Below are 27,764 nucleotides of genomic sequence, written 5' to 3'. Positions count from 1 at the left end.
GTAATATATTTACTTAATAAAATTATAATCAGAATTACATAGGTAATATTATAAAGTCTATCAAACATGGAAGCTTTAAAAAATTAAGACATGAAAAGACCTATGCTTTCGGCCTATTTGCAAGCAGTGTTGAAGGGTTTGGTATCTGTGTGTATGAGTGTTTGTGTGTGTGTGTGTGTGTGTGTGTATGTGTGTATTCAATGGCTGTACTGTTATGTGAGAGGTGTAGAAGCACATGAGCAACAGAGGGGAAACAGAGGGGTTTGAAGTGGATCTGGGAGCTGGAGGGGGGGCAAGAGAGATTACAGAGCCGTCTCTTTCAGGTCGTTCAGGTTTGGCATTCGAGATCGGGAAGGGCGTCCGAAGCCGTGCCCGTTTTGGCCTCCCTTGATGCTCATTTGCTCTGGGTAGGGGTTGCCCTCGGCGCGGCCCAGGGCCGACGTGTGCCAGCTGGACTCCAGCTGTCCGGGGAGCGGGTAGGCCGTCTGTCGGCTCTTCAGCTGGGGGGTGCTGACTCCTGAGTGACTCCGACTTTCACTGAAACCACCTTTAGCAGAGGCCGGGTTGGGCAGGGGCTGGAAGCGCATGTCGGACGGGGCCGTTTGGTTGGAGGACGAGGACGAAAGGTGCAGGAGCTTGCGCAGAGACTTCAGTGGCTGACTCTGAAAAGGGTCATGACACATTAAATAGGATCAACATTGATATCTAACCTGAATGAAATGGATGCCATACACTGCAATAACTATAAGCATTCTTTGAGAAGTACCGGAGAATGTGTGTCTGACAGTTTCTCAGGCGGCCAGTCCTTGTCCCTGTCTCTGTCCTGCTCCCGGTCCCGGCTCTTGTCCCGGCCCCTGTGGCGGCTGCTCTGGTGCCCAGAGGACCTGGAGGATTTCTGGATGACTGCATCCACCCCCTCACTAGCAACCTGTCACACAGAGGGAGCAGGTATCACTTAACCTGCCAACACTTACAACCTAACATGCATCTAGAGCAAGCACCCCTAAGCGTTCCCCGACCCAAGGTAGAGGACAGGAGGAGGAGAGACAACCCCCTCTTTTATATTGTATTGGCTGCTTGGGGATTATAGACATTTATACAATCAATGATGTGTCTAAAGGCTCAGTATTTTCTACTGTTCGTGCAGCCGAAACTATTTTCCATCAAGTCATTGTCTGATTCCTTCTGGCCAGATTACATGTACTTGGGCTCTGTCACCAGCAGCCCCTCTCTTACTATCCAAGCAAATAGTCGCATACAAATAGAAAAGAAATCTGAATGGAAGAGTCTCAAAAACCTGTTTCACACAAAGCCATTATTGCCACTGGGGTGATAGTGAATGAAAAGTGGCTTGAAATCCTGAGTGGAAAATCAAATATGAAAATGTGGCTGCTGTTGTATTTAGCAATTATTTTGCCAAGTGGTACTTCATGTAAGTGTGAGGGTTACTGATCTATGCTCTATAATCAAGTCGTAGCGCTCTTCCGTGTCTCTCTCCGCAGGGTTAAGGAACGCTTTTAGGGGCAGAGAAGTCGATCGCGTGCATCTGTGTGATAAGGTAGGCTGTGTTGGTAAGCATTAGACTCAGCTCCAGTGTAACCATGCAAACCAGACTCTCCTGGCACTCCTGACCAAAACCTCATATGCTTAGCCTGAGCCTGAGCCCTCTCTCTTTCATCCTTAACTCATAACTTGAGACATGCTGTTAGATATGTGGCTGGAATCAGTGGTAATTGAATCAGAATCCCATAGACCAACAAATTGATCACAAAATAACCCACCAGATCCATGAGTTTAGTTGTTTGTGGACAGTTTTCCAAATGGAACTTGAAATTTTTAAGCGTAAGAAGCCAGCTGCACTAAATTGTCTATTATGTAAATATTCATAATAGGCACATCATAATACATTGTTAATTGTAGCTCTATTTTCCATATAGGTTAAGATTTATAGTGATACCTAGATGGATCTGGCTGGTTTATGTTTGCATTCGCTACATGAATGAACCACATTTCACCATATTTATCATAAAATTATTATCAAAGAACACCTTTGAAAACAAGCTTTGAAGAAAACAATAAAGTAGGTATGATTAATGTTGTTAATGCATGCAATGTCAGATGGGTCAGATGGAGTTAGGAGGTGAGTAGGATACTGTAAAACAGCGCTGTACCATGGGAGAGGACACTACAGGGAGGACTCGCACAGAGGAACTATGCTTTATGTTATTCTTTGGGTTAAACAGAGGGAAAAGACATTTCTTGATGATGGGAGGCCTTCCGTCAGGGACTTCCATCTGCAATATAGAGGCACATGACTCCAGTGGAACAGGAAAACATGATGCACATGTCAACAACAACAACAGCAACAACAACAAAGGATTTTATCTCTCTGTACAGGTACAAGTAAGTGCAAGACATAAAATGTTGCATAGGAGGAGAGGAGATATGTAGACAGACAGCTTCACGCAGTATTGACATCAATCCACATATAAATGAAACACTGCATCCAGACATGACTCATGTCCTCTACAGAACTACATTAAGAAGATGGCATTAGAAAATGTGTCATTGAGATTTACTGACATTGAACCCACCATTTGAGATTTTTTCTTTTTCTTCTTTATTGCTCTGAAGAAACCCTGCTTCTCCTTTTCTTTGGATGGCTCAGGGTTCAGAACTACAGTCTCTGGGCCAGTCCTTGGGACAAAACAAAGGACACTGAGCAGCTCGATCCAAGTAACAATGTATGGTAGTTTACAACTCCCAATAAGATTTGGCAATTTCTGTTAAAGCCAGCATGTCATAGGACCAGGGTGAGATTTAACATCCCACTTAATTGTGTCACAGAGAAAATGAACAAATTTGTGCTGTCAAGGTCACCTGGGTTAGGAAGGATATTATCTGGGAAATTAGTTTTGCTATGGTAAGAAGATATTCAGTATTTACCAAGGGTCAAAGGCTGGTTGACGTTTGGAATGGTTAGTCAAAGTGCTGCCGTCCGCTGCCAGGCCAGAGCCCCGGCTCTGACCCCTGCTGTCATGGAAGGAGTTGTCTGGCCGGGGAGAAGGGACTGTTACAAAACACAACCGATTAGTTCATTCACCTTTTGATACATGGAGAGTGTGTACAGTCCCACTGTGCAGTTGTGGTTTTGCAGGTGTACTAACTAGCTAAAACAATTTCAAAACACATTGTTGAAGTGTAAATATCAGCCATAATCCATGTCAGACAGGACCGTGAATTGTAACCAAAAAGTGCTACCTTTCACGTATGTAAAAGGTAGACGTATGTAAGATGATGTATTTTCAATAGTATACATCCATTAAAAACAATGGAGAATTTCCTCAGATGTTGACATGAGTAGTAAAAGACAGATGGCAGATCTTTCTGAATATGAGGAGAGGATTGTGAGAGTTATGTGAAAATTTGCAGCTAAGGTGTGAAGAGTTACAGTTACGGATAAATTTCACAATAATGGAACTTCAACTTCCCTTCATTAAGTAGATACTGCTCAATAAGCAGCAGATACGATTTGCAGAAAATGATTTTCTCAAGTGCTGTAAACTGTAATGAAGTTTGACAGAGTGCAGATACAGATGAGCGAAGAGTCTGATGTCTGACTGACTGACTGAAATTTGCATCTCGATGCCCACAGCACCGTGACGACAGCGTTGTGGATAAAAGGCATGACTAACTGAACCAACCTCTGTAGAAGCTGCCCACCCTCCTAGGCATCGACTCGCTGTAGATGTTGCGGTTCTCTTTGGAAGAGCCCCCATCCTCTGTTTGCTGGTCATGATATATTCCAACCTGGGTCACAACAGAAGAACTGATCACGTAAAAGTCAGAGACAGAGGCTGCTAGGTATTCCTCACTATCTGAGCGGATATTTTTTTTTTTAACTTGATTCAAAATAACATCCAGGAAACAACAGGGGAAGAAACGGTAAGAAACAAAATTGCCATGTTGACAAAATTTGTATATGAACATTCGTCATTTCGAAGTGGTCATTATTACTGAGCAATATCTGTAGCATTCAGCTATCACAGGTATGTATTCCAGACTAAAATCAAAATGTCCTGCACTGACAAGCTTGACTGTGCTATCATAAGTAGTCACATTAGAGGGAAGCAAAGCACACAGAGAAAATGAAGAGGCATCTGATGCACAGAGACAGAGAGAGCAGTTCATGACAGCAGTATCCACCCACATCCGCACTCTCGGGAGACTGAATGTGGGTGGGGAATGGTGGGTGCAGGCAGAATATCGGACCTCGCTTTTTTGCCGCTGTATGTGAAAAGACGCGGTGTTGTCCCGCGTGGAGTCCCTTATTGGGGGTCTGCTGTGGGTGACCTCAGTGGGTGCCTGTTCGCTCTGTTGATGGAAAGATGATGAAGCATGAAGTGAGCTTGACATCACAGCACACACATATACACAGATACACACACACAATATATATACTATATGTGTATATATATAAATATATACAGGTAATATGATTCACTGTATATCCTACAGCGAAGGCCACACTCCGACACTGAGCAACATCTATAGGGTGAGTGCTGCAGTTATGTTAAACCTGGCTTTTACAAACCTGGGGAATGGACTACCAATAATTGGATGAAAATATAGATCAAATATAGACATTCTCAACAAATGAATGCTTTAAGTAATATTATCACATTACATGCTCTCTATAACCTTCATCGACTCAGCCCAGCTGGTCTGGGGCAGAGAGACTACTGTCTAACTTGCAACGTGTTTGCTCTGATACTGTGATTTTGTGATGTGCGTTTTTGGATACTGTAGTGTGCATTTTGATACTCTAGTATGCATTTTTCACTTTTACTACTGTGTTCTTTTGATACTGTTTGTTACTATAACCTGCTGTGGTTGCAAAAAATGTTCCCTATGTAGACAATAAAGCCAGTAAGTAAGTCAGTAATAATTCTTGACTGCAAGACTGTGGATGCTTGTGGCTAAAATAGAGTTTTCCAATATAACCTGGCATAAACCAGCATTTGTTACCAATAGATCTTCTAGGCTTAGGATTTCTTTTGGGGGGTGGGACTGGAGAAGTTTGGTGTGGGCTGATGACTGACCCTGCTCATGTCCTCTTCTCTGGAGGAGCCCCCCGAGTGGCGGGGCAGTGTGCGGTGCTGCAGCTGTGGCGAGAGGAGCTGGAGGCTGCTGGCTCTGGTGGGAATGCCCTGCCCCACTGACAGTCCCTCGTCCGTCCCGTGTGTCCGCTGATGGTCCCTCCGCACGTACATGGAGTGGCGGTGCGGCCGCTGTTGGGAGGAGAAGGGGCTGGTGTATCCCTGGCCGTAAGCCAGAGCTTCGTGCGGGGCAGACAGAGAGTGAGCGTGGCTGCCTCCCACACCGCTCTCCCCGGGGTCCAGGGCGTCTGGGGACTTGTCACCCTCGGAGGCCTTGTGGCGCGAGGAGGAGCGCCGGTAGGACGAGTCGAGGGTGTTGCTCTCTCTCTCTGAGCGCATGCTTCCCCGGCCGACTGCACTGTGGCCGAGCCTGTCCACGCGGCGTGTTGACGGGCTGCTCGGGGCTGTGAGGTCAAGGCAACTGGAGGGAAAGTAGCGAGACGAGGGCTCGTCAGCCAATAGGTGCACCTCATTCAGGTTCCCTACTGACTTGGCATCGCTGAGCGTGCCGTGGCTCTTGGACAAGTTCAGGTAGGCGAACTTGGAGGAGGGCGTGGAACCGTGGGACTCCATATAGCTGTGTCGACTGTGTTTGTCCCCCGATTGAAGCGTGTTGGTCTTCCCCTCTACAAAAGAATGGCGGTTCTGCTGTGAGCGGAAGTTGGATTTGAGGTACTTGGCTCCGGGGCCATCAGAAACCTTGGACCCCAGGTTCACGTCAAATTCCCCCTTGTTCTTTGATTCACTGGGGCTGAGCAGATGGGGCAGGTTGCTGCTGGCCAGGTCCATGTTGCATGAGGTCGAGTGGTTGAAGATCTGCGGCTGGTAGTTCTTAGGATGCAGGGTGGGACTGAGGTTGACCGCAGTAGGCATGTTGCCGTTGAGAAAGCCGTCGTTGCTGGGGTGGAGGTCTTCATGCCGAGGCAGGCTGGAGCAGTCTCTGCTGCTGGAGCGGTGGTGTCCTGAGCTCTTTCCCCCATGGCTCCTGACCGAGAGCAGAGGACAGACAGGGAGCAGGAGAGAGAGACAGGACAGCGTCAACTGGATGCATTCACCAACTGACTTCCAGTATATCTGCTAGACTGAAAATAATTACAATTTATAGTTTCTTGACATACAGAACATCACAGAAAAAATCCATCTATGCAATGTTGATCCCAATTTATGCTTCAAAGGGTGTGAGGTCTGCAAAAATGTAACTACGCAGTGACTGCCGCAGATAACACACGAGCATGAATGGTCACTAGGGGGTTGCTGAGTAAAAATGCGGTTGGTCACTTATGTTTGCGCTAGAAAAAACACATTAAATTATGAAAGCATGCCATATAACCTGCAAACAATAGGAAGATGCTGCCAACCATAAACTTGCTTTAGTGTGCACTGCTGACCTGCTGGGGGTGGTGTTGTCTCCATGGTGAGGTTTTCTCTTGGAAGAGCGTACAGGTGTAGGCGTGGGTGGGCCGGGGCGCTCCACCAGCCGCTGGGTCTGGAAGGCGTGGTGGTTCAGGCTCTGCTCTGTCAGAAAGCGTTCTGTTGGACTCAGCAACAGCAAGTTCTGATGCAGAAACACACGGGGAGCCCTATGAGTCCTCAGGACACACTGAACACCCAGACCTCGCAAACAAACTAAACAGTCATGCTATTATGAGTCATTTCCATTATCATAAAAGTCAGGCTGCAAAATTTAATTGTGTCCCACATTAGCTAAACAGTGATGTGAAAAACACTTACTGTGACATTTTCTTTTTTCTTTCTTAAATATCTGTAATAATAAATATACCTTTGCATAAAACTATTACTGAAACCTGAATCTTGTGTGCATTCAAAATAAAACCTGTGAACTGGAGGTACTTTCTGAACTCTCAGTGAAGCTTCTTTCCCACACAACTAAAATATACAGTGGTACCGACTTTTCTCAAAGTGACCCTAATACTGTTGGAGGAGGACAACAACGGAGCTAATGATAAAGACAATTACTATTTATGAGCCATGCAGCTTTGCATTAGCAATTATGCCTGCAACAACATATTTAACTGCAACTCTAGCAAATAAAGGTTCAACTCAAGGTAGGCTTCATTAGTATTAGTAATAAAAGGAGATGCTCTTCCTTGCTTAAGTCAGTCCTGGGATGGTATTATGTTAGGAATGAGTCATTATCTACCGGGAAAAGCACAAGTGCACAGGCACAGCCCACATGCTTGACATGGAGCTCCTGTTTACAGTGCAGACACAGCAATAACAGCAGTGCTGGAACCAGGATATGAGCTGAGAGATACTGAAGCATGAAAGAGGCATCATGCAGTCACGAGGTAAACACTCACTAAGACAGTGATGCAATGACCAGACCTCTATTTTTCGGATAAATTTGAGTTTTGTTTCATGGCCGCACAGAGCACGCTTTCATGAATGTAAAAAATAAAAATAAACACTCCCTCGGCAGAGCAGCAGCCAGAGAGCTTTGTTAGACCTGTGATCTGTACCTTAAGCAGATCCAGCAGGGCTCCGCTGACGATCCCCAGGTATCTGCGCTCCAGGGTTTGGGGGTGGTTCACAGCAGGGAACTAAAACAAAAGACAGCATAAAATAGCATTGTAAGAAATGCAGCCAGTGTAGCGATAAATCTGTTCTGGTGTTTCAGGTGGGGAGTTTAACGTCAGGCATGTAGTCTGCCTCCAAGTGCTAAAAGTCCCCCATGTAAAAAAACGCCTGCGCCTTTTCTGTTATCTAGCTTACAGGAAAGCTCATGGCTCATGTGCTTCATGTGCAGAGCTGTAAATATCCATTATTAGTATGCTAGTGTGATTTATGTATGCACTTTAGCTGATTCAAATGATCATAATTTCTGTGGGAAGACCAGCATATCAGCCAAGTGTACTGTCAGTGCATGAGCCAGCATCGGACAGGATGCGAGTATTTATTGAAGTTCTGTGGAATGTATATTGTAATTCATCTGATGTAACGCAACACAATTAACAGCCTGAATGCTGTTGGGGATGAGCAGCCAGTGCAGTTTAGAGATGTCACTTCCTTATAAATCAGATGGGTGTTGAGCATGAACGTAATCATTTTGTTTTTGTTGCAAGTCATGTATATTGGGAATATTTCTATCACGTAAATGTGATGATGCTCTTGTAAACTGTTTTATAACTGTTTATGTATGCCCACATTGTGCCAACACTGTGAACCACTGCTTTGGTCTTTTTAAATTGTAGTTTCTTCTGATGCTAGCCCTCACAAGCTACTGCTCCTGAAATTATTGAAAACACTGTTAACTAAAAGCACTGTTCCATTTCATGCACTCTACAGCCAATCTCAGCCAATCCAATTTCATCCCTTGTTTTTAATTCTATTTTTCTTTAAGAAAGATTAGTGACTATTGTTAATCTAGCTCAGTGCCTCAGATTGTTTGCTTTAAAGAGGTCCAGGACCTGTTTATATCACAAGGTTTCAAGTGTTACAGAAAGCATACAGTGGCTGGCCAACTTGATAAAGCAAAGATCAAACACTCTGTGTTCACTCACAAGTGCCTTGTGGTTTCTTTCTGTTCTGTTGGATTGATATTTCAATAAAAACAGCTTGGATGTTCCTAGCAACACAATTGTCATTTCAGTGCTGGTCCCATGGTCACATTACTTCTCCTTTGTTAGTTGACCGTGCAAGAGGCGCTTAAGAGTAAATGTCCACTGACCAGCGAAATATTGTGGCGGATTGTGGAGGATTGTGGGCTCTACTAAAGTCTACTTTATGCAATTTTTTCCGATTTTTCTGGAGCGAGTGTTAACAAATAGAATGTCAGATGTTTGATTGATGTCTTTTCATGAAGCATCCCCTTCCGCCTGTCGTACCAGAGAGAGCATTTCAGAAAAACAACTTCATAAGATAACTAGCAGTCAGTCGAGAATGTATTTATTAATAGGCCCTGTACCACTGAATTTGCCTACACCCATTTCCACACCCACGAGCGTCTGAAATTTTGAAGCGTAGCATTGTCAAGCAGCAGGGGCATTATCAGTGGACAATCACTGTCAGGGATTCATAGAAGGACAGTTTGCATACTACTTATTTCAGATACTGAAGCGTGGGGCTGGGAGAGAGAGGGAAGGGCGGCCCAGGTCTGCTATACCAGCAGTCTGCCACTGAAGACTATCAAAGCCTTCCCTCACAGAGCACACAGGATACATGATACACGATGAGTCATTGTGATCCAATCAGTCACGGCACAGCAAACTCAGCCAGAAAAGAAACAAGCAGAGAGCACAGAGACAGAGCAGGGAGAGAAAATAAATAAGGGAAGAGAAAAGAGGAGGAGGCAGAAAGAGATGGCGAACAAGAAAAAAAAAAAGAAAAAAGATCAAGTCGAAGAGCAATGGGAAAAAAAGGTAAAGAAGCTGAAATAAGAGCAGCAGGGAAGAGAGAGAGAGGAAAGGATGGAAGAAGAGCAGAGGAACAGAGTAGAGTAGGATGAAGGTTGGGGCTTTGGAGTGATGTGGCGGTGCGGAGCGGTCTAACATTACCCGCAGCCCATGGAAGCGAGGGTTGTTATAGAAGAGCTTCATCTGTTCTGGTGGCAGGGGTCCCAGTACTTTCTGGATGGTAAAGAGCTGGTCTATCTCGCTCTCTCCTGGGAACAGAGGCTGTCCGTCACTCAGCTCCCCGAGGATGCAGCCCACTGACCACATGTCCACTGCCTTGCCATAAGGAGCCCTGGGACCAGAGATTTAAGGGGTGACGGCTGGTGATTAGTGACTAGGTGTAAGAATAACTGCTAGAGTACATGCCAGTACGTTGGGTTCAGAATAGTAACCGAGTTTGCCATCCGCTGTGGGCTCCTGGACAAGGCTAAAGAAGAACCGACTTACCCAAGCAGGAGCTCTGGAGAGCGGTACCATCTAGTGGCCACATACTCTGTGTAGTTGGCATCATTCCCTTCAGAGAGATTACGTGCAAAGCCTGGCAGGACAAGACAGAGGAGGCAATATAGTGAGATGAGGGGCTGTTTGATATACTCTACGTACTGAAACACCTAAAAATTACTCCAGCTGGCCACCTCTCTGTGCTCCAGCAGTGAGTCAAAGGTGTAAGTCATGAAGTTGTTGAGTTAGGTAAGAGCCGAATTCTGAAGATAGACTAGGACAGAGGAGAAATCATGAGGCACGCTGGGATTGCATTGCAATGGTAAAAGTAGCCTCATTATTCCTGAATCTTAATAACACATGTCCTCTCATACTGATTTTAACTATTTGGATTATTGTTCTGTTTATTTTTATACTCCCAAACCACCATTATTAATGTGAAAATATAGAAATCTATTATAATGTATAGTTACAAAAACATATTTCTGCATGATTACATGCTAATTGAAAAAGAAAGAGGAAGAGGAAAAAATAACAACCCACAATGAATGACATCATGCCATCATCCAATACAGCCAGAAATCCCACTGTTTGCATGAGCCGTTCATTTTCAGTTTGTGCATCTTTCAAAACTATATGAATTCACATTCAAAATTAAAACTTCATGCACTGAAAATAAAACTCATGTGCAAAAACTGAAGAAAGACACAGTCCCAAATGTAACCCTCTGAATTTGTGGCCCATGTAGAGTGTGTTTGGCCTGTGTCTGTTCTCTCTGACACAGAGCAAGCAGCAGGTCTTCAGTCTCTCACTCCAGATTGCCCACATGATGTCAGCCATGCTATGTTTTCCGCTTCCCCCCGTTTTGTTTTGGTGCTGGCATTACTACCAGATTGAATCAAAGCTTGACTAGCCTCTTGTTTTCCAACACATTTCATTCATGGAGATCGGGGAAGGATGCACACCAGCACACTCAGAACGAGAAGAGGTAGCTTTAGATAGCTTGATGAAGACTGCCTACACTCTTGAAACATTAGTTTAAGCCTCTGTAGAGTCTCTATAGAATATATTCATTTTGCATTAGAGCTATGGATGTTTGTCCACCTCTCTTGTAGTTCTAAGTGTGTGGAGTATTGGACAGAGTTGCTCACCAAAGTCACATAGCTTGAGGACGTCATCAGAGCTGATGAGGAGGTTCTCTGGCTTTATATCTGAGGTAGAAGAGCACAGACAGGGAGTAAGACAATACACTGGCTGGCAGGGGGCATCATCATTACATCATCACTACTATCAGCTCTAGCGCCTCATGTTCATCTGTCTCAATGAAAAGATTAAATATGTGAATGATTTATTTGATTAAATACAACAGACAAAGAATCCCAAGCACCAAATTCTATTGGTGAAATGTAAAGACAAACCATAATGAATAGATCAAATCCCCCCATAACACGGTCATATGTGTGCCTGGATATACCACAGGCCATCTGGATTCCTGCTCTGTTGCGATCAATTTGCCAAAAGCTCACATGGGCCATCTGGTTTCCTGCTCTGTTGCCACTGATTTGCCAAAAGCTCACGTCTTGTGAATAATTGAATGGTTAGTTACAGTAGATCAGAAGACCCAATCAAGCCATCATTTCAGCACAGAGGAATATTTAGACTCATGCATTTCCACTTTACACTGCAAATCTGTAAAACAATGTGACAAAATTGGTTGAGATAACCTGTTGTTAGCCAAATGTGAGCACAGATGGCGCCCAGTGATGGTGTAGTGGTTAAATCCTGCCAGGATAGGATCAAATCTGTCAAGAATGTCTCTCCTGTGCCTCACTTACACTGCCCCCCTCTCTGCTTTCTTACCACTTGTCTTAATAAAGTAAAAAAAAAAAAAACACTAAGATGAGTGGACTGCCTATTCTATTAAAAAGCAAAAAGAGATGGATTTTACCCCTGTGGACAATGTCATGCTTATGGCACCAGTGAATTGCTTTGATTAACTGGTAGATGTAACTGCGCACTTTCTCAGAGGGCACACCATTGGGCAACTCCTCAAGCAACTCAAGCATGTTCTAAAAGAGAAAGACACAACCACAAGATACAGTTAATTTTATGAAATTATCTTGGCTGCAGTCTTGGCTTCTGCAATCAGAATGTTGATGATATGAATGATATAATGCTCTGCAGTGGGCCTACCTTCTCCACATACTCAAAGACAAGATATAGCTTTCCTCTTCTGCGGAAGGCCTCCTTCAACTCAACAATGTTCTCCTGCTTGAGGGTGCGGAGCATCTTAAGCTCCCGTAGCGTCGTCTCTTTAACCTCCTCATTCTCTGCATGGAGGGGAGCGAGAGGGGAAATCAGGAACACACAATTGACATGGAAATACATATGATGAGTAAAGGACTAAGGCACTAAATTGGAAATAAAAGGAATGACATGGAATAGAATAGAATAGAACAGAATAGCTTAAGACAGAATACACAAACAAACAGGAGTTGAGATGGTACATGGAGGAAAAGCTGTTTTGACACTTGCAATAAAAAGACAAACTTTTGTTAGAAAATACACGTGTGTTCTGTCTTGTTTTTATTGCCAGAGAAGAGCGACCTCTTACCTTCACTGTCCTTGAATTTCTTAATGGCCACAATTTCATTTGTCTCCTGCAATGAAAGCAGAGAGCAGTTAATTAGAAACCAGTGCTGCTGTTCAGTGTTGCTGTCAGTACTCACTGACAGTGGGCAAACACAACAGCAGAGATGAATGAAAACACTATCGCTGCTACTACTACTATTATTACTACTGCGACTACGACTACTACAACTACAACTACTACTAATAATAATGATTCCTAGATGATACAGTTTCTCATGAAACTGTGTGGGCCAGCTGAAAGTGCATGAATTGTTGCATCAGTAAATACAAACATACATATATGTAAGTCCAAATCTAAACACATGGTAACCTAATTACATACTTACATGCATACAAAATGACAACACACACACACACACACACACACACACACAGATCCAAAAATCCCATTCATTTTTGCCATAGGTGAAAAAAAAAGGATTTGGATAGAATCCGAAAGCCCCCAAATGACTACAACACTTGACAGGACTATTTCATATAAAAATTGACCCTCAAACACATACGCCAAGTTTCAGAACATTTGGTCAAACAGATTCTGAGATATCACCACTTGGCATTGAGCAAATAAAGAAATAAAGAAATGCAACAACAATGGTGTGCGAGCTTTCAGCCACCAATAATAATGATAATAGCTATGATAATTAAATGCCAATTGGTGGACTATTCACTGCGCATGTCGAAACATCTTAAAGCACTTGCACTACAACATGCTCTAGCCCTTAACAGAGACTACCATGAAAGCACTGGAAGGGTTCATTGGTAAAACGCAATGCACATGGGACGATTAGGATCAATGCGCAAAAAAAAAGCATCTGGAAAGTGGATGGATTATCAATAACAAATCCTGCAAAAACAATCATCGACAAACGCTTACAGGGATGAATGACATAGAATTATCAACAATATAAGGAGCAAACAAAGAAATTCAGACAGATCATGACCTGAAAAAGTTGAAAAATCACCACTGAGTCATTGTTTTACTGAGACCGTTCTCATCATCCTTGCATGAGGTCTCTGTGAGAGACATCCCACCACTAGCCCTGTTTCTCTACATGTCCTAGATAGGCCTGGTATTTCTGCCTATGGCTCAGAGCTGTGCTCTAGTTTCCCCCCCTCAGAAAGCCACAGGCAGCATCACGCCAGAGCAACATGGATCACAGTGAACAGCGAGCCCTCCTCCCAGCACAGAGGAATATAGGATGACTCACAGCAGGGTCAACATCATGATCGTCACAGTACTCAGCACACGCAAACCAGCCTGCGCGAAGGGAGATGATGCAAACAAGAGTGTAAATTAAAAGAGTGTCAATTAAATTACCTGTTACTTGTTTATTGTTAGCCTAAATCTTATTCACTATAGGGAATAAGACCCAATCAGTAGCTACAGGGCATTTCAATTTGCCAGGATCAAAAATCATCAGAGAGAGAAACAGTATGTACATCTAACTGTATGTACTTATGTAAGTTCGATAGCAAGCTGATGCCAATCCCTGCAGCGCCACACGTAGTCTGACATGGGACCAGGACCATTGTAGCTCCTCTCCAAGCAGACCACCTCAGACACAAACACAAACTGAAATAATGAGGGACATTGATCTGTTAAACAGGTATGGATTTAACAAAGTTGTTGTGCCAGTGTTATGAGGTGTGTCAAATAATTATTACTCCTGTCATTGCATCTGTTTGTTCCTGTCTCTAACAATAGGTCTAACAAAAGCTATTGTAGCATCTGCGTCTGACAAGCCTTATGGTCTCTGTGTGGCTCACAAAATAATTGCTATTCACACATGACAAATAAAGAATAGGTCTACTTATGATTAGGTTTGTTTTCAAACCTACGAAGGTGTAAGTAGGTATTAGGTAGGCGTATATTTTTTTTTTATAGAAGAAGAATCTGAACAGAACCTGTACTTGTTTACAGCCAGCAGTTTATCCACAGGTTTTTATCTGTGTGGTACTGATGTAACATAACAGACCTCAAGCATCACTTGTAAGGTTTAAATTCCTTGTAACCTAATTATTGGTGCAATAAATAAGATTTTTACTGTCCAATAGCACAAAATGATCATAACGTATTTGCAGGAGTTTGATTCTAATGTTTGCCAGGGTAGGCAGCCCACTTAAGTGAATTTTTATGACCACATAAATAAGCACTCAACGGTTTTTGAGTGCTCAACAGTGAGTCTTCAAGTTGAAAACTCCCCATCACCACCACCTCCATGCCAACTAAAACCACCCAAATGGTGACTTTACCACTTCAGGAATCAAGGGAACCCCTTTGGATTCCCCCCTCCAACTTACAGCACATTAGATCAGTTGGTGTTAAATATTTAATGTTGAAACATTGTGACTGTATAGTATGAACAAAGAATACAGCACCTATGTTCACGCTGATCTCTTCTCATTAGTTCAAAACCATGCAAATAGAAGCATCTAACTGATAATAATAACAATATTTTTGCAGTTTATTACACCTGCATGCTCATGTTCAGAGGCATCAGTTAAGTACATCTCCGCTGTAGGCCTTTTTGTGTAACACTTTATTTTAAGCCCTTTAGGAATTCCCATGCAGCAACGAACGGGGAGGCTCATTTATGTGGGAGAGAAACCTAGCTATGTAAATTATTCATTATGAAAACACTGTCTCTCTCCCACGACCTGAGGAGCACAGAGTGAGCACATGGTTGGTCCATACCATGATTGTGTAAGCCAGCATGTGTCCAGACATATCATCAAATTTGCAGATGACTCTGTTATAATGAGTCTTCTCAATGACGATGAGACTTGCCATGGTCCAATTGTTAACAAGTTCTTACAGTGGTGTGACAATTCCTTTCTTAAACTCAATGTATCGAAGACAAAAGAAATGGCTATTGACTTTCGCAGAAGGGCTTCTGCCCCCCCATCACCTACCCTCATAAATGGGGAACAGGTAGAGGTGGTTAGCCACTACAAATATCTGGGGACAATTGTGGATGACAAACTAAGCTTTGAGCCTAATGTGAAGGCAATCTTAAAAAAAGCTCACCAGCGCTTATTCTTTTTAAGGAAGCTTAGCAGTTTTAATGTAGACATATCACTTTTGAAAACTGCATTAATCGCGTCACAGACTTCTACACTGAAAGCGATATGATAAAATGAATAATGCCGAATAATCCCATGCTCTTCTCTATCTACACTGTACACATAAGGAACTCAGACATGGACTGCTTGGCTGTGAAATTTCCTGATAACTGCCTGGCAAATCTCTAAGATGATGATCAACACTTTGCGTGCAAAGCCAACAGGGTGTTCACTTGGTGCCAGAGGAACTACCTCAACCTAAACATAAAACAAGGAACTTTGAATTTATTTCTATAAGAATGGATATCCAGATTCTAAATCAGAAAACTGAATCCCCTTCTTGTTGAAACATGGCTTCTCCATACAAGCTACCCCTGCCACAGAGAGAGTTGTCTTTAGTGGCCCAGTACAGCAGGCTGCTGTACCCGCGCTCCAGCTCTGTGGACAGCAGTGCAGCAGGCTGCAGGTGCTGTTCAACATGAGAGTGACAAAGAAGGCCATGCAAATCATTGAGACAGCTCCCACAACCGTTTTGTGGACTTTGAACTGTTGCCTTCCAAATGGAGATACAGAGCAAGGTAATGCAGAGCAAGGTTCATCCCACTGCATTCAGACGTCTTAAGAAGGAATCATCATGAACAAAACTGATGGCAGTGACCATGCATGGTGTTTTGTGAGAATATACAGTGAGTTTTATGTGCCACTGTATTGTGTGAGAATATACAGTACATTAACTTGTGTTCTGCATTGTGCCGTGTTTTTTTATTTATCTTTCATATTGTGCTGACCTCACAAAGTGAAAATCCATGCCAATGGGACAATAAAGTATCGCACCACAAGGCAAACAGAGAATACCAATATCTCAGACCAACTGGGCCTGCTGCAATAATGTTATCTGTTGCCAACAAAGTAGCAGCACTGCACCCAAAGCACACAAAGTTTTTACAAGACACACAGTCTAAATTGGCTACATCAATGCAGTAGGGTTATTTAAACAGTTATTATAAACAGACAGGGCTTGACCACGACTGGGGTCAGGGCCTTGACCTTCTTTATCACACAGCTTTTCCAGATTTTTTTTCTTGTGCACTTGCAAGGAGGGAAAAGATGGAGAAATATTTCACTGTAACTAATGTACTGTAACAGTAATTAAGAGTAGGTTTGAGACATTCTGAAAATGAATGGATATCTAAGCTAAACTGCATGGAAGCCCTGGGCATATTGCAGAGATGCAGCATTTTAACGTAGGCCTTTGCATCCATAGGTTACCACTATTACTGTAGTGACTATCAGTGTGGTCCGACTCTACCTGTAACTGTCTCTAGATACTTACACCTCTGGAGAAAGAACACATCCAGAAAGTGAGACACAACAGTCACAAAAGGTACAACAACAGGTGGGCTAAGACCTGATAGCCTGCATTTAACAATACTTCAGAAACAGCCTGAAATAGCCTGGGTCTATCAGGGGACGATGAAGAACTGAACATTCAGACAGTAGACGCATCCCCTCTATGTCTCTCTCTCTCTCTCTCTCTCTCTCTCTCTCTGTCTCTCTCTCTGTTCTTGCCTCCTGATAGGACCACATAGTCAAGTGCTCCACTCAAGGTGACCTATTTAATGCTACATGTGAAAGTCCTTTTTTTCCTCTCCTGTCCCAGTTTCTGTTCAGTGGGTGCAAAAATAACTGTTCCCTTCAAAGGGGGCGGATAGACTTTTTTCACTGAATAATTCTAGATGTTACTGAAAGCCATTCAGCTCATTTAGGAGGAATAAAATTGAAGCCTACTGCATCAGTTTTATTATCTGTGAAAAAAGCTACATCAATTGCACAACCTAAAAATGGAGCTGCATCAATGCTAAAAACTAAATAATAAAAATAAAAAAACACATTCATGATCAAGACAGGACAAACAACAGATGACTGCAGAGCTGTGGTGACTCAGTCGATGCTACATGGCTGCTCCTGAAACAGCGATGTGCATAATAGATCTAGTCAATACACTAATTACTCTGTTTTGGACCGTTCTGTGAAATCTCCATCAAACGACTGAAAGTCACAGGCAAAAGCAACGCCAACATCCAGGAATCGCTTCCAGCAAGCTAACTCTAATAGAATTCCTCTCAATTAACAAACTGACACAGTGTTTATACAAGAGAGATGGGAATGAGACTGATCCTCACTTTGGCACAAATGTGATGTCATCTGTGTAGTTCAAGAGCGCACTATTGGTTGGCTTGATTGGTAGCACGGGCATCTACCATGTGGGCAGGCATACAAGTCATACGCTTAAGGCTGGAGAGAGACCCACCATGGGAGGGGTTATATATAGGGGTATAACATTAGTGCCAGATGACCTACAAGTAACTGCCAAAATAAAACACCAAGTAGCTAGTGTTTGGTATGGTGACGGGCCAAGGTTACATGGTTTACATTGTTTCTGTGCTCGGCATGGGTTCATCATTCTGGAAGATACCAGTGACATCAGGATCCAAGCGCCTCACCATAGGATGAACGTGATCACTAAAAGTGGCTTGCATTGGCACTTGCCTTGCACCCTGAGGGGTTCAGAGAACCTGAACCATGCCAGGAAAATAAACCCCACGCCATATCAGAGCTACCAGAACCCTTCACCATAAGAAGCAAGAGCTTGAGCCTGTACATTTCTTTTGGCATGTGCCACATACGTAGTTGTTTAGTTGTTAATAATAGGATGACTCATCTAACCATGTGACGTTTTCCACTGCTCAGTAGAACGCTGCCTGTGTTCTTTGCACCACTTGACTTGCAAAAGTGTTTTTTGGGAGTAAGAAGGGGATTATACACTGCCACCTGACCATGGTTCTCTGTGAAGTTCTCAACAAATCTTCTTGATGAAACTGCTTGCTCATGTGTTGGATTGACATTTGTAGTGAACTGATTTACTTGTTTACTTTTCCTTGCATCTCAAACCCATGCATGGACATCACGGTCAAGAAGTATTTGCCTCCATCTACAGTTACCCCAAGTTAATGCTGTCCTTCCATCAGATTTTCATGCCAGCAGCACCTTAGCCACTCTTCTGTGTGGAACATAAGCAATCTTCCTCACTGAAACTCTTCCCAAGTGTACCCAAGCAATCAGCCCTCTCTTAGACCTAATTTACACCTAGTATTAAAATGCAATCTGCATCTGGATATGCTCTCTGGATAATGAACACGATCACACACTTACATTTACACCTCGTATTTATATGCTTTCTCAGCTGCATGCTGTCCGCATTGTGATGGGATCTCATTTTTGCATGCACTATGCAATGCAGGCAAGTAGGTGAGGAGGTAGCAAGACCATTACTAGATTTTACAAACACAGCAGGTGTAGGGTCATGGAGGTCTAGTCGTAGAAGACGACTCCTCACCCATCCCTGCTCTACCATCTGCTTCAGAATATCTTCATATATTGGTCTATTTCTATAGCAGCTCCCAATGTCTCCTGGACAACACCTGCCATCACACACTGCTAACATCAAGTTAGTCAACAACAAACTCGATGGGCGGAGAGTTGTCCATTGTTGTTGCGTTTTACGTTACTGGTGGAACTGGTGGAGGATAGAAGCCATGTGATGACGTTTCTACCTGCAGTGGTGACGTTTCTACTCTGTGGGCAGAAACTTTCTCACTAATGCAAACACACTGTGTGGATTGCATTTACACTTGGCTGACTCTGGCTGAGATCCAATCATAATGCGAGCCAGACCACCTCCACAGACAGAAGGCTTTTCACAAAAGAGCTTTACTTATTAATCTCCTCTGATTAATGAAAACATTTTACAGATATTTCAATGCTCAGAATTTTCCAATTCTGTTATAATATTGTAAGACCATGACCACTGACGCTGTCAATGTTTTACCTCTCTCTAGACAGAGTGGCTTGGGAAATCAGTTCCTGGGCTGATAAGTGCATTCTGCTGTGTGCAGTGTGCATTCCTCAGAGGAGTTCCTGCTTAAATAAATACTCACCGCAGCAATGTTTACTCTCATTTCATTTCACATACTGGGACATACTAAAGAATCGCCATTGCATTGACCAGAGGCAAGGCTTGCCCTGGATTTGTGATTAGCTATGTAACTAGAGAAGCCTTTGTGTTTGGCTTACCTCAGAGCTAAGTATCAAATTACTCTGTTTTGATAGGCACACAAAGTGCTTAATTTGTAAATCAACAGGTCCCAGGATAATGGGAGGGCAGAGAGGATAGGAGGTCCCATAATGTGAGTCAACTAGTGAAACTGGTGTTCAACAGAAAGTGTGTCAGACATGAAGGGAAATAAAAAAAAAAACAGGCACTTCAGTTTACCACCTTAATTCATTGTTTTGAAGTTTATTTTCGATGAATGAATTCATTCTATAGTTTCAGTAGCATCTCTGCTGCTGTGTAATGCAAAAAACGTAATAGGACAGGAATATTTATTTATATATTTATAATATTTAGCCATACCAAGTCATACCAAACACAAACAACAAGAGATAAGCTCCTGGCCTATGAGCCACCATGGCTCAAACAAGGCTTACATACTCACTTATATCATAGAAATCCATTTCTGTTAACTCTCAGTATTACTGCTACACAAAGGGAACTTGTGCAAAACCTACTTGCATGAATGTAAAATAGTCTTACAGTACTTTGTTGGGTCAACAGACTGAGTGAAATAAGTGAGCTTGACCTATAATCTACACTGAGTAAACTGAGTGTCAGTGAACTCAGGGTCACTCAAGAGCAGGCAAAAGGATTTTCCACTTTCGATATTGATCTGCCCAGTTTCGTCCACACAATGAATAAACAAAGGAAAGGTTAACACCAAGCATTCCCAACTTTCTATCTAGCATTATGGAGGCAAACGCATGTGAGTGCACTTTGGTGGGTCGCATGCAATTAGCACACCAAAGGAAGAGTGTTCAGTGTGATTCTATTAAAATAAGTGTGATGACATAACTGGTTTCCCCTTGCCCATTAAAGTAAAAACCCACCCCTACTTAGAAAACAGAGAACCAAGACTTTAATATGCAATTTTAAAAATTGACACTTTTTGGAGCTACTGCACTGACACAGAATAGGAAGCTGACTTTGCAAAATAAACAAATGATTTGTAACTATTAGACATAAAGTTGATTTCATTATGGTGTTAACAGTTACAAATGCGCAAATGTGCCATTTCTCTCACATTTAATCTCACATTTACGGTCCATATTGTGACATTATAAAGACTCTCTGGTCTGTTTTTCCTAGTTGTGACAAAGACATTTGCAAATTTATACCAGATTTACATTAGTGAAATCAGATTTTGCTTGCATTTTACATTTTAAAGGAAGTTTCTTATGCTTTGAATTTAGCAATACCCTTGACTAGGCCCAAATATTACAAGTTAGCAATAGCGATTATGATTAAGTTCAATAACAAAAAGCTTCTAAACTAATTTAGTGAAATTGATTCACAGTTTGGCTCATAGAACTTTATCAAACATCAACAGACAAGAGAAATAGACCTTCGAATCTGACATTCCCCTCTTTCCTGTTGTCAAACCTCAACGCCACGCTATATGCCCAGCAGAAAGTGGGCCAAAAAAACAAGAACTAAACCCAACCACGTCTGTTTTTGCGCTCCATTAACCATGGACAAGATAATTAATAAAACATGAGCCAGAACTCCAAGACATGAAGCTTCTCTGTACTCCAGTGTATCAAAACCCTACTGACATAAGAGCATGCTGCTGTTCCAGTCTGGCTGCACTTTTTCTCAAACAGCTGCGGCACAATTCGGCAAGACAAGATAAGAAGCATTGAGGCAGGAGCGTGGGAAAACACTGGCAAGGCTACAACAACAACAAACAGTCACCAAGAGAAGTACAGCAGACCTGTCAGAAACTCTAAAAAACTAATTGTGTCCCTAAAACCAGGTACCAGGTAGTTCTGACTAACAATGACCGAGCTGCTCCGCTGCTACGTAAAGCATAAAGGCCTTCTTTATCAGTTTTATGTTTGCATTGTAGCTTGGCATCAAGGGTTCGTACCATGCTGTGTTTGTATCGCCCATGTTTTTGTTGCTCGTCTACATGCCACTCTAACCGCTGTATTTAAACAGGGTATCTGGCCTTTGTGCTGGGCATTACGATTTATAAAAGGAGTGCAGACTACTCCCATCCAGCATGCCTCTGGTGTTCGCCAGTCTGCAAACGGAGCGGACTGTCTTTTGCGATAAACCAGCCAGGCTTGCTTGTTCACATTAGTTGGGAGCTTGTGTGACTGAATTTGAATTTCTTGCACAAGACGTCACTAGTCATCCAGATCAGGAGCCAGAGGTATAAAACTCTCTGTAGATTTGAGACTAAAAATCTGTCTATGCACAAAACTGTAAACACGCATACAACATGCAGTCCTTTTATCAGATTTATAAAAAATCTAATTTATCATGAAACACGTGCACAAGTCTAAACCCACTCCCACAATTTGCCATAAATGGATGTCGACACACCCCTGGTTAACTGGTTTGCACATAAATGACACCCATCATCATGGGCCAGAACATCAGCACGGTCTCTAAAGACTCGTTCTCGCGTAGTCTTGCACTGGCAAAGTCCTCTAACAGTGCCAAAGCAATTACGCACAGCTGTTATGCACTGCTATATATTGTGAGCCATAATGGCCTATTCATTGATAACACATGTGTAGGCCTAATTTATCATCACATATGTGCTTTATTCTTATTCAACAACACTGTATGATTTGGGTGACAATATGTAAACGTATTTACTGTCGCTAGAATAAAAATTAAGCTTGTAAGAAAATGTTGTAGAAACGTATGCATTGTTTATACATCTGGTCCCACATGTTTTTTCTCTTTTTTGGGAGGAGGGGCAGGACTATTTCAGTGGGACTCATACTATTTTCATCCTTCCTGTTAAATACATGTATAAACCAAATTTGAGGGGAGTGGCACTGGCTAAATAAGTATGTTTGGTAAGCACTGCCAGCTGCAAGGCGGGCAGTTTGACACAAATGCAGCCATTTTCTCTGGCCGGTGCTCTTTCCTGCCTATTGTCACAGCAGCATCACACCCTTGGTAGGCTTATGTGTAGTCTGTCTGTTTTGTGAGCGTCAGCACATGCATGCAGGCTTGTGTGCCTGTGTGTCTGTGTGTGTGTGTGTGTGTGTGTGTGTGTGTGTGTGTGTTTGAGTGTACGTGTGAGTGCTTGAGTGTGTCAGCATGCGTCTGTTTGTGTATGTGCGCGCCCAATTATGTTGTAGATCTATCTCTGTTGGTGAGTGAACCTCTTGTTGGTTCATTCACACTAACAACACAATATATTCCAGATGGCACTGATCCACACTGATCTGTATCCAGGGAATTCATCCTCTTGTGTTTTCACACTACAAGTAATAAAGTTACCGACATTGTACAACTGAAACTGTATACATTATAGAATTTCGGACATACACAAAAGGCACTGAGAATGCATAGCACAATGTTGGACTTTTATGGGCTTGTTTTTCTTAATTTCTTTCTTAATTTTTTAATAAAGTCTTTCTTCTTTTCTTTGTTTTTCGTAATTATATGCCAAAGAAATTATAAATGATTAATGATCTTATTAAATATGCATTCCAAATGTGCTTTATAAACTGACTACTCTAGAAACAGATCAGTTAGTAAAGCATCTCTTTAACTGTCTTTTATTTAAACTGCTGCACTGACGCCACATCGCCGACGCCATCAAGCAGAGAACAAAGTTCTGTGGGTGAGGGGCAAGACACCTCACCCCCCCTGTACCTGGGTGCTATCAAATGTCATCATGGTGTGGTAAAAATCACTTTCTACAAATCTAGGCCTAATTCTTTATAAAACAGTATCTACATAATAGAAGGAAGTTGAAGGTGTATTATTGTGAAAATGTAACTTTAACCACAAATGTTCACACCTTAGCTGCAATTTTTCACACAACTCTGATATACCTCTTCTCATATGCAAATGAAATTCATGTGACATCACATAACTAGAGAACTTTTGGATTCTTCACTGATTTGTTTGCATGGACTCCAACTGCAATACAGTTGTGTGTGGTTATATATAGAGCGACATAATTTTATGATTATAAGACAGCACATACTCTAGCATTTTATAACAAAACACATTATTGCACAGGCCGTGCCTCTATGTATGTATGCAATATGCTAAAAGATATGTTAGTTAACGGTTCCGATGCTGACGTCAATTTGTAAGCCAAGTAGCCCAACGTTACTGTATTCTCCATAGAAAAGATTAAGGCAGCTGATCAGCTACAGAGCCAGTGTGGGACTGTGGGATTGTATACAATCTGAATTTGTTAATTCTTTAATAAAATGTATTTAAACGTTGAAAAATAACTTTTCAGACAGTGAACATGTGTTAGCAATGGGTATATAAAAGCCATTATACCCTCAACTGTGATTATGGCGATGCTGATGGATTTTAGCACACATTACCACAGTAAAGAGAGCTGTCTTGAGTCAGCCATAGTAAAAGCCTCTGTCTATTGTGTGGACACAACTGAGGCCTATTGATGCAAGTTCTGTTGTATAAAATGAAGACATTGGCATTTACAGCTGCCTAGGCCTGAGATCAATCAGTCTGAATTATAAAGCCCAGTAATTATAGGCTGTGATTCCGGTTTACAGCAGGGCTTTCCTCTTTCTCCTCACAACAATCTGAGTGCTTGCTCAACATCAAGTATGGTACAGCTTTCTGTTACAATTCTCACAATCCTAGCTCACTGGCATCTCTTAGTAACACAGCTGATGGAAATATTGACAAGATATTCCATAATCAATACTGTAATGAATAATGTAATGTAGGCATATGTAGTATTCCCTTGGGTATTGTAGAACAAGAAAAACATCAAAGGCACTTGATGAGAAGGGCCCAGAAAGTGTTTTTTTCTGTTTCTGGCAATTCTCACAAACCCTCTAGATCCGTAAGTAGGAGGCAGTAAGTCTCTGTTATCGTTTGAATATTCATGTTGGATTGCTGTCAATTCCTGGCACAGTCACTTCCTTAAATGGACCAAGACGACAAGGCTATAACTGAGTCCTGCGTTTGAGAATTCTTCTGCTTTTCTATAATTCTTATGCTGAAAAATTCATTTAGCTTGACAAAGTTCAGAGTGCCTGAAAACCACCTATCCGAGCTTCTATTACATGAATGAAAACATGTGTGATGTGACAGAGTGGTGGAACAATAACAGCCTGTGAGAGAAAAAGAGAATTGATCTGCCCTGATCAGCAGGACAGGGTGCAGGAGCTCTTTTTGACTTGTTGCAAACATGATTGGTAAATTAACAGACACTAAACCTTTCGATAATAGAATTAGAAAAGGTATTCTAAAGAAAGCTAAGAAATTTGCCGCCATTCAAAGCAGATCTTCTTATCTTCACCGGGATTACAGCTACACAAATCTCCCTCACTGATGAACCAGAGCAGAGATAACAGGATTGAACAATTATCCAATTGTCCATGGCAGCCAATCAAGACATCTCAGTAAATCTGAGGCACAGGACCACTGCAGTAAACTAAAGTGCAGTGACCAGGTGCATAAAAACCACCTGCTTCAGACAAACCAATTAAAAACAACATTGTCTTATTAGATGTTAGGGTCTCTGGGGTTCTGTGGAACCATTCTTAACATTCAACAATCATAAACCTGTACTATTGCAATGCTTTAGTACCACTAGAAAGCTGAGATTCTTAGAGTACTCCATCAAGTACTCCATCCCTCCATCCTCACAGCTTTTTCTGACTTTGTATTATAAGACCATGTTTTGATGCAACAAACACATAACGTGCAGTATACAATATCACTGGATTACAATGATTTGAAAAATAATTGATGATTGGAATGGTTTGACAAGACCTACAAGTAACGAATGAGCGAGTGAAACGGATAATAGCGAAATTAAAAAGATCTTACCTTGTGTCTGCACTTCAAAACAACACCATAGGCACCTAAAACAAAGAAACAAACAGTGTGTCATATTCCACAGCTAATTTTGTAATGAATATGGTAATGTGGCCATGTATTCCAATAGCCACTGTAGCCTTTTAATGGTGGCACTTGAAAGTAGGCCTGCATAAAAAGTGGTTGAAGGTAATGACAATATAAATGAGGCTAAATTTAAAAAATGTTGATTTGTGATTCAAAATGTGAGCTTCACCTAAGCCTACAAATGAACAAAGATTGACTGTATCTAAAAAGCCTTTCATTCTCACATGGAACAATGAATGCCCTCTTTGTAAAAGTCTAGGACCACATGGACCTATTTTTTCTTTCAGTCTACTGCTACAAAGCGACATTAATTTTAAAGCCTCTTTTTAAAAGGTAATTTCTCTCATATGCTCAAACGAATTAAGGAAAAGCATCATTCTCTATAAAAGGACAGGTGGCTCAGAAAGTAGGACACAAGTGTTGGCAAGCGACTGTAGTTCTGATGTTATCGACCCTGGCAGTCACACACATATCCCCCGAGGGTTCAAGTGGAATTCTTGGACGGAGCGGGCAGACGAGCCGCTCAGCGGACCTTCTCAAGAACATCAGTGGTAGAAGAGGGCTACAAATCGCCTGCTCTCTTCAGGGGCTACTCTAATGTATGAACATACTTTCTTTTTTCCGGGATAAATGTCCAAAGTACTCAAAACCTGAGAGAGTACAGAGACAAGTATGACAATAATTGTTGCCACACAGAAAAAGGCTACTGTGTTGTTTTATCAAAGCCCCATCATTGATAAAACATCAATGATGGGGCTTTTACCACCTTACAACTCCAATGACACACCCAAACTGGACACTATCGTTAATGCCACTTTTCTTCCTGGATTGTGGCACTGGGGATAAATAATGAGATTCTGTGTATTTGTAATTGCTAGGATGGGCCTATATGCTGCAGGCAATTCTAAACGATTAACAAAATTGATTGACCTCAAGATGACTGGACAAATCTATGATGCTGCATCAAGTGGAGCACACTGTGGTGTGAGTTCAGAGGCAACAGAGTTGTGCCAAAAAACTTGTCCAACTTTACAGTGTAATGTGGCATTAAAAGTGATGATTTCCGTTCAAGCTGAGTCATAGTTGGACAAGCTCTCAGCTTCAAAATCCAGCTCAGAGTTTCCCTGTGTCTTCCAGCAGGAGGTGGGAGTAGGGGTGTAAAAACTGGGACAAGTGGGTGGCCTCACCTCGGGGCCTCTGCCACTTCACATCAACCAAGCAGCTTTAGTAAAATGACATGCTTTCAAAAAACCACGAGAAACATTCAAGGAAATTTAACTATTGAATTACCCTGTCCCACACTGATATTTACAACAATAATACTTGATCCCAAACGCCATCTCACCATTTCCATACTAATAGCATTAAAGTATACATTCAGTTAACCGTACCTGGCCAGGTACAGCCAAGTTAAAATGCTTCCTCATAAATAAATAAACATTTTGACCTTGACCTTGTTGAGTTGTACAAGCGTGAAAGAAGAGGAGATCTCAGCAGAACAGAGGATTTTAACAGCTTCATTCTGGGCTGTTTTCTATTCCACAGGTAAATGGGATAAATAATAATTATTATTTCAAATTTGTATGCACTGTCTCACATGGAAAGTTGTGTTAGAAGACTTGAGACTAGTAGTCAGTGATATCTGTCGGGGCTTGCCAGTGTGAAGACCTGCGGAGTACTGTTACATTACACATTTAAACATTTAAAAATTACAGTGGCAGCAGTCTCACCTTCACCTACAATCCCAAGGACTTCAAATTTATTCATTACATCACCGATGTCAGGAATCTTCATGAAGTCAAAAGGTAAGCTGCGTGAGGTTCTTGGAGCTCAGGGAGAGGTCCAGCTAAAAGATGGCGCGAGGCGGCCAGCTGTTGGCTCCTAAGAGGCGTGCACCGGCTGTGAGCCATAGTACCCACCACATGCCTTCTGCAATGGCTTAACCTCACCTGCACAAAAACACACAAGAGTTGTATCAAACATAAAATATAC

The 27,764-nt window shown here is 42.2% G+C and overlaps 1 protein-coding gene across 1 annotated transcript; it reads right to left on the bottom strand.

Annotated features, from left to right (window-relative positions):
- Positions 1-206: 206 nt before the first annotated feature.
- Positions 207-27,566, bottom strand: LOC139638376 (cyclin-dependent kinase-like 5). The gene is made up of 18 exons (XM_071512503.1): positions 27,503-27,566; positions 25,698-25,732; positions 12,627-12,672; positions 12,206-12,342; positions 11,961-12,081; positions 11,164-11,223; positions 10,019-10,109; positions 9,674-9,863; positions 7,640-7,720; positions 6,548-6,714; positions 5,161-6,144; positions 4,273-4,372; positions 3,705-3,810; positions 2,947-3,070; positions 2,595-2,697; positions 2,172-2,294; positions 767-928; positions 207-662 (listed from the first exon to the last, which is right to left on the bottom strand). The coding sequence occupies exons 1-18, from the start codon at positions 27,564-27,566 to the stop codon at positions 303-305; spliced, it is 3,054 nt and encodes a 1,017-aa protein (XP_071368604.1). The 3' UTR covers positions 207-302.
- Between the last annotated feature and the right edge of the window lie 198 nt (positions 27,567-27,764).

The sequence above is a fragment of the Centroberyx affinis genome, unplaced genomic scaffold, assembly GCF_046629955.1.
Source record: "Centroberyx affinis isolate AG114_WGS23_722 - 3 ecotype Tasmania unplaced genomic scaffold, CSIRO-AGI_Caff_v1 ptg000278l_1, whole genome shotgun sequence".
NCBI lineage: Eukaryota > Metazoa > Chordata > Actinopteri > Beryciformes > Berycidae > Centroberyx > Centroberyx affinis.
This window is presented reverse-complemented; position numbering and strand designations above follow the sequence as displayed.

Coding starts and splice junctions, on each gene's coding strand:
- LOC139638376 (XM_071512503.1), bottom strand. CDS start 27,566: ATGAAGATTCCTGACATCGGTGATGTAATGAATAAATTTGAAGTCCTT. Junction 9,864..10,018: donor TCTCCAGAGCTCCTGCTTGG/GTAAGTCGGTTC, acceptor CTCTGGTCCCAG/GGCTCCTTATGGCAAGGCAG. Junction 4,373..5,160: donor CTCCTCTCGCCACAGCTGCA/GCACCGCACACT, acceptor CCATCAACAGAG/CGAACAGGCACCCACTGAGG.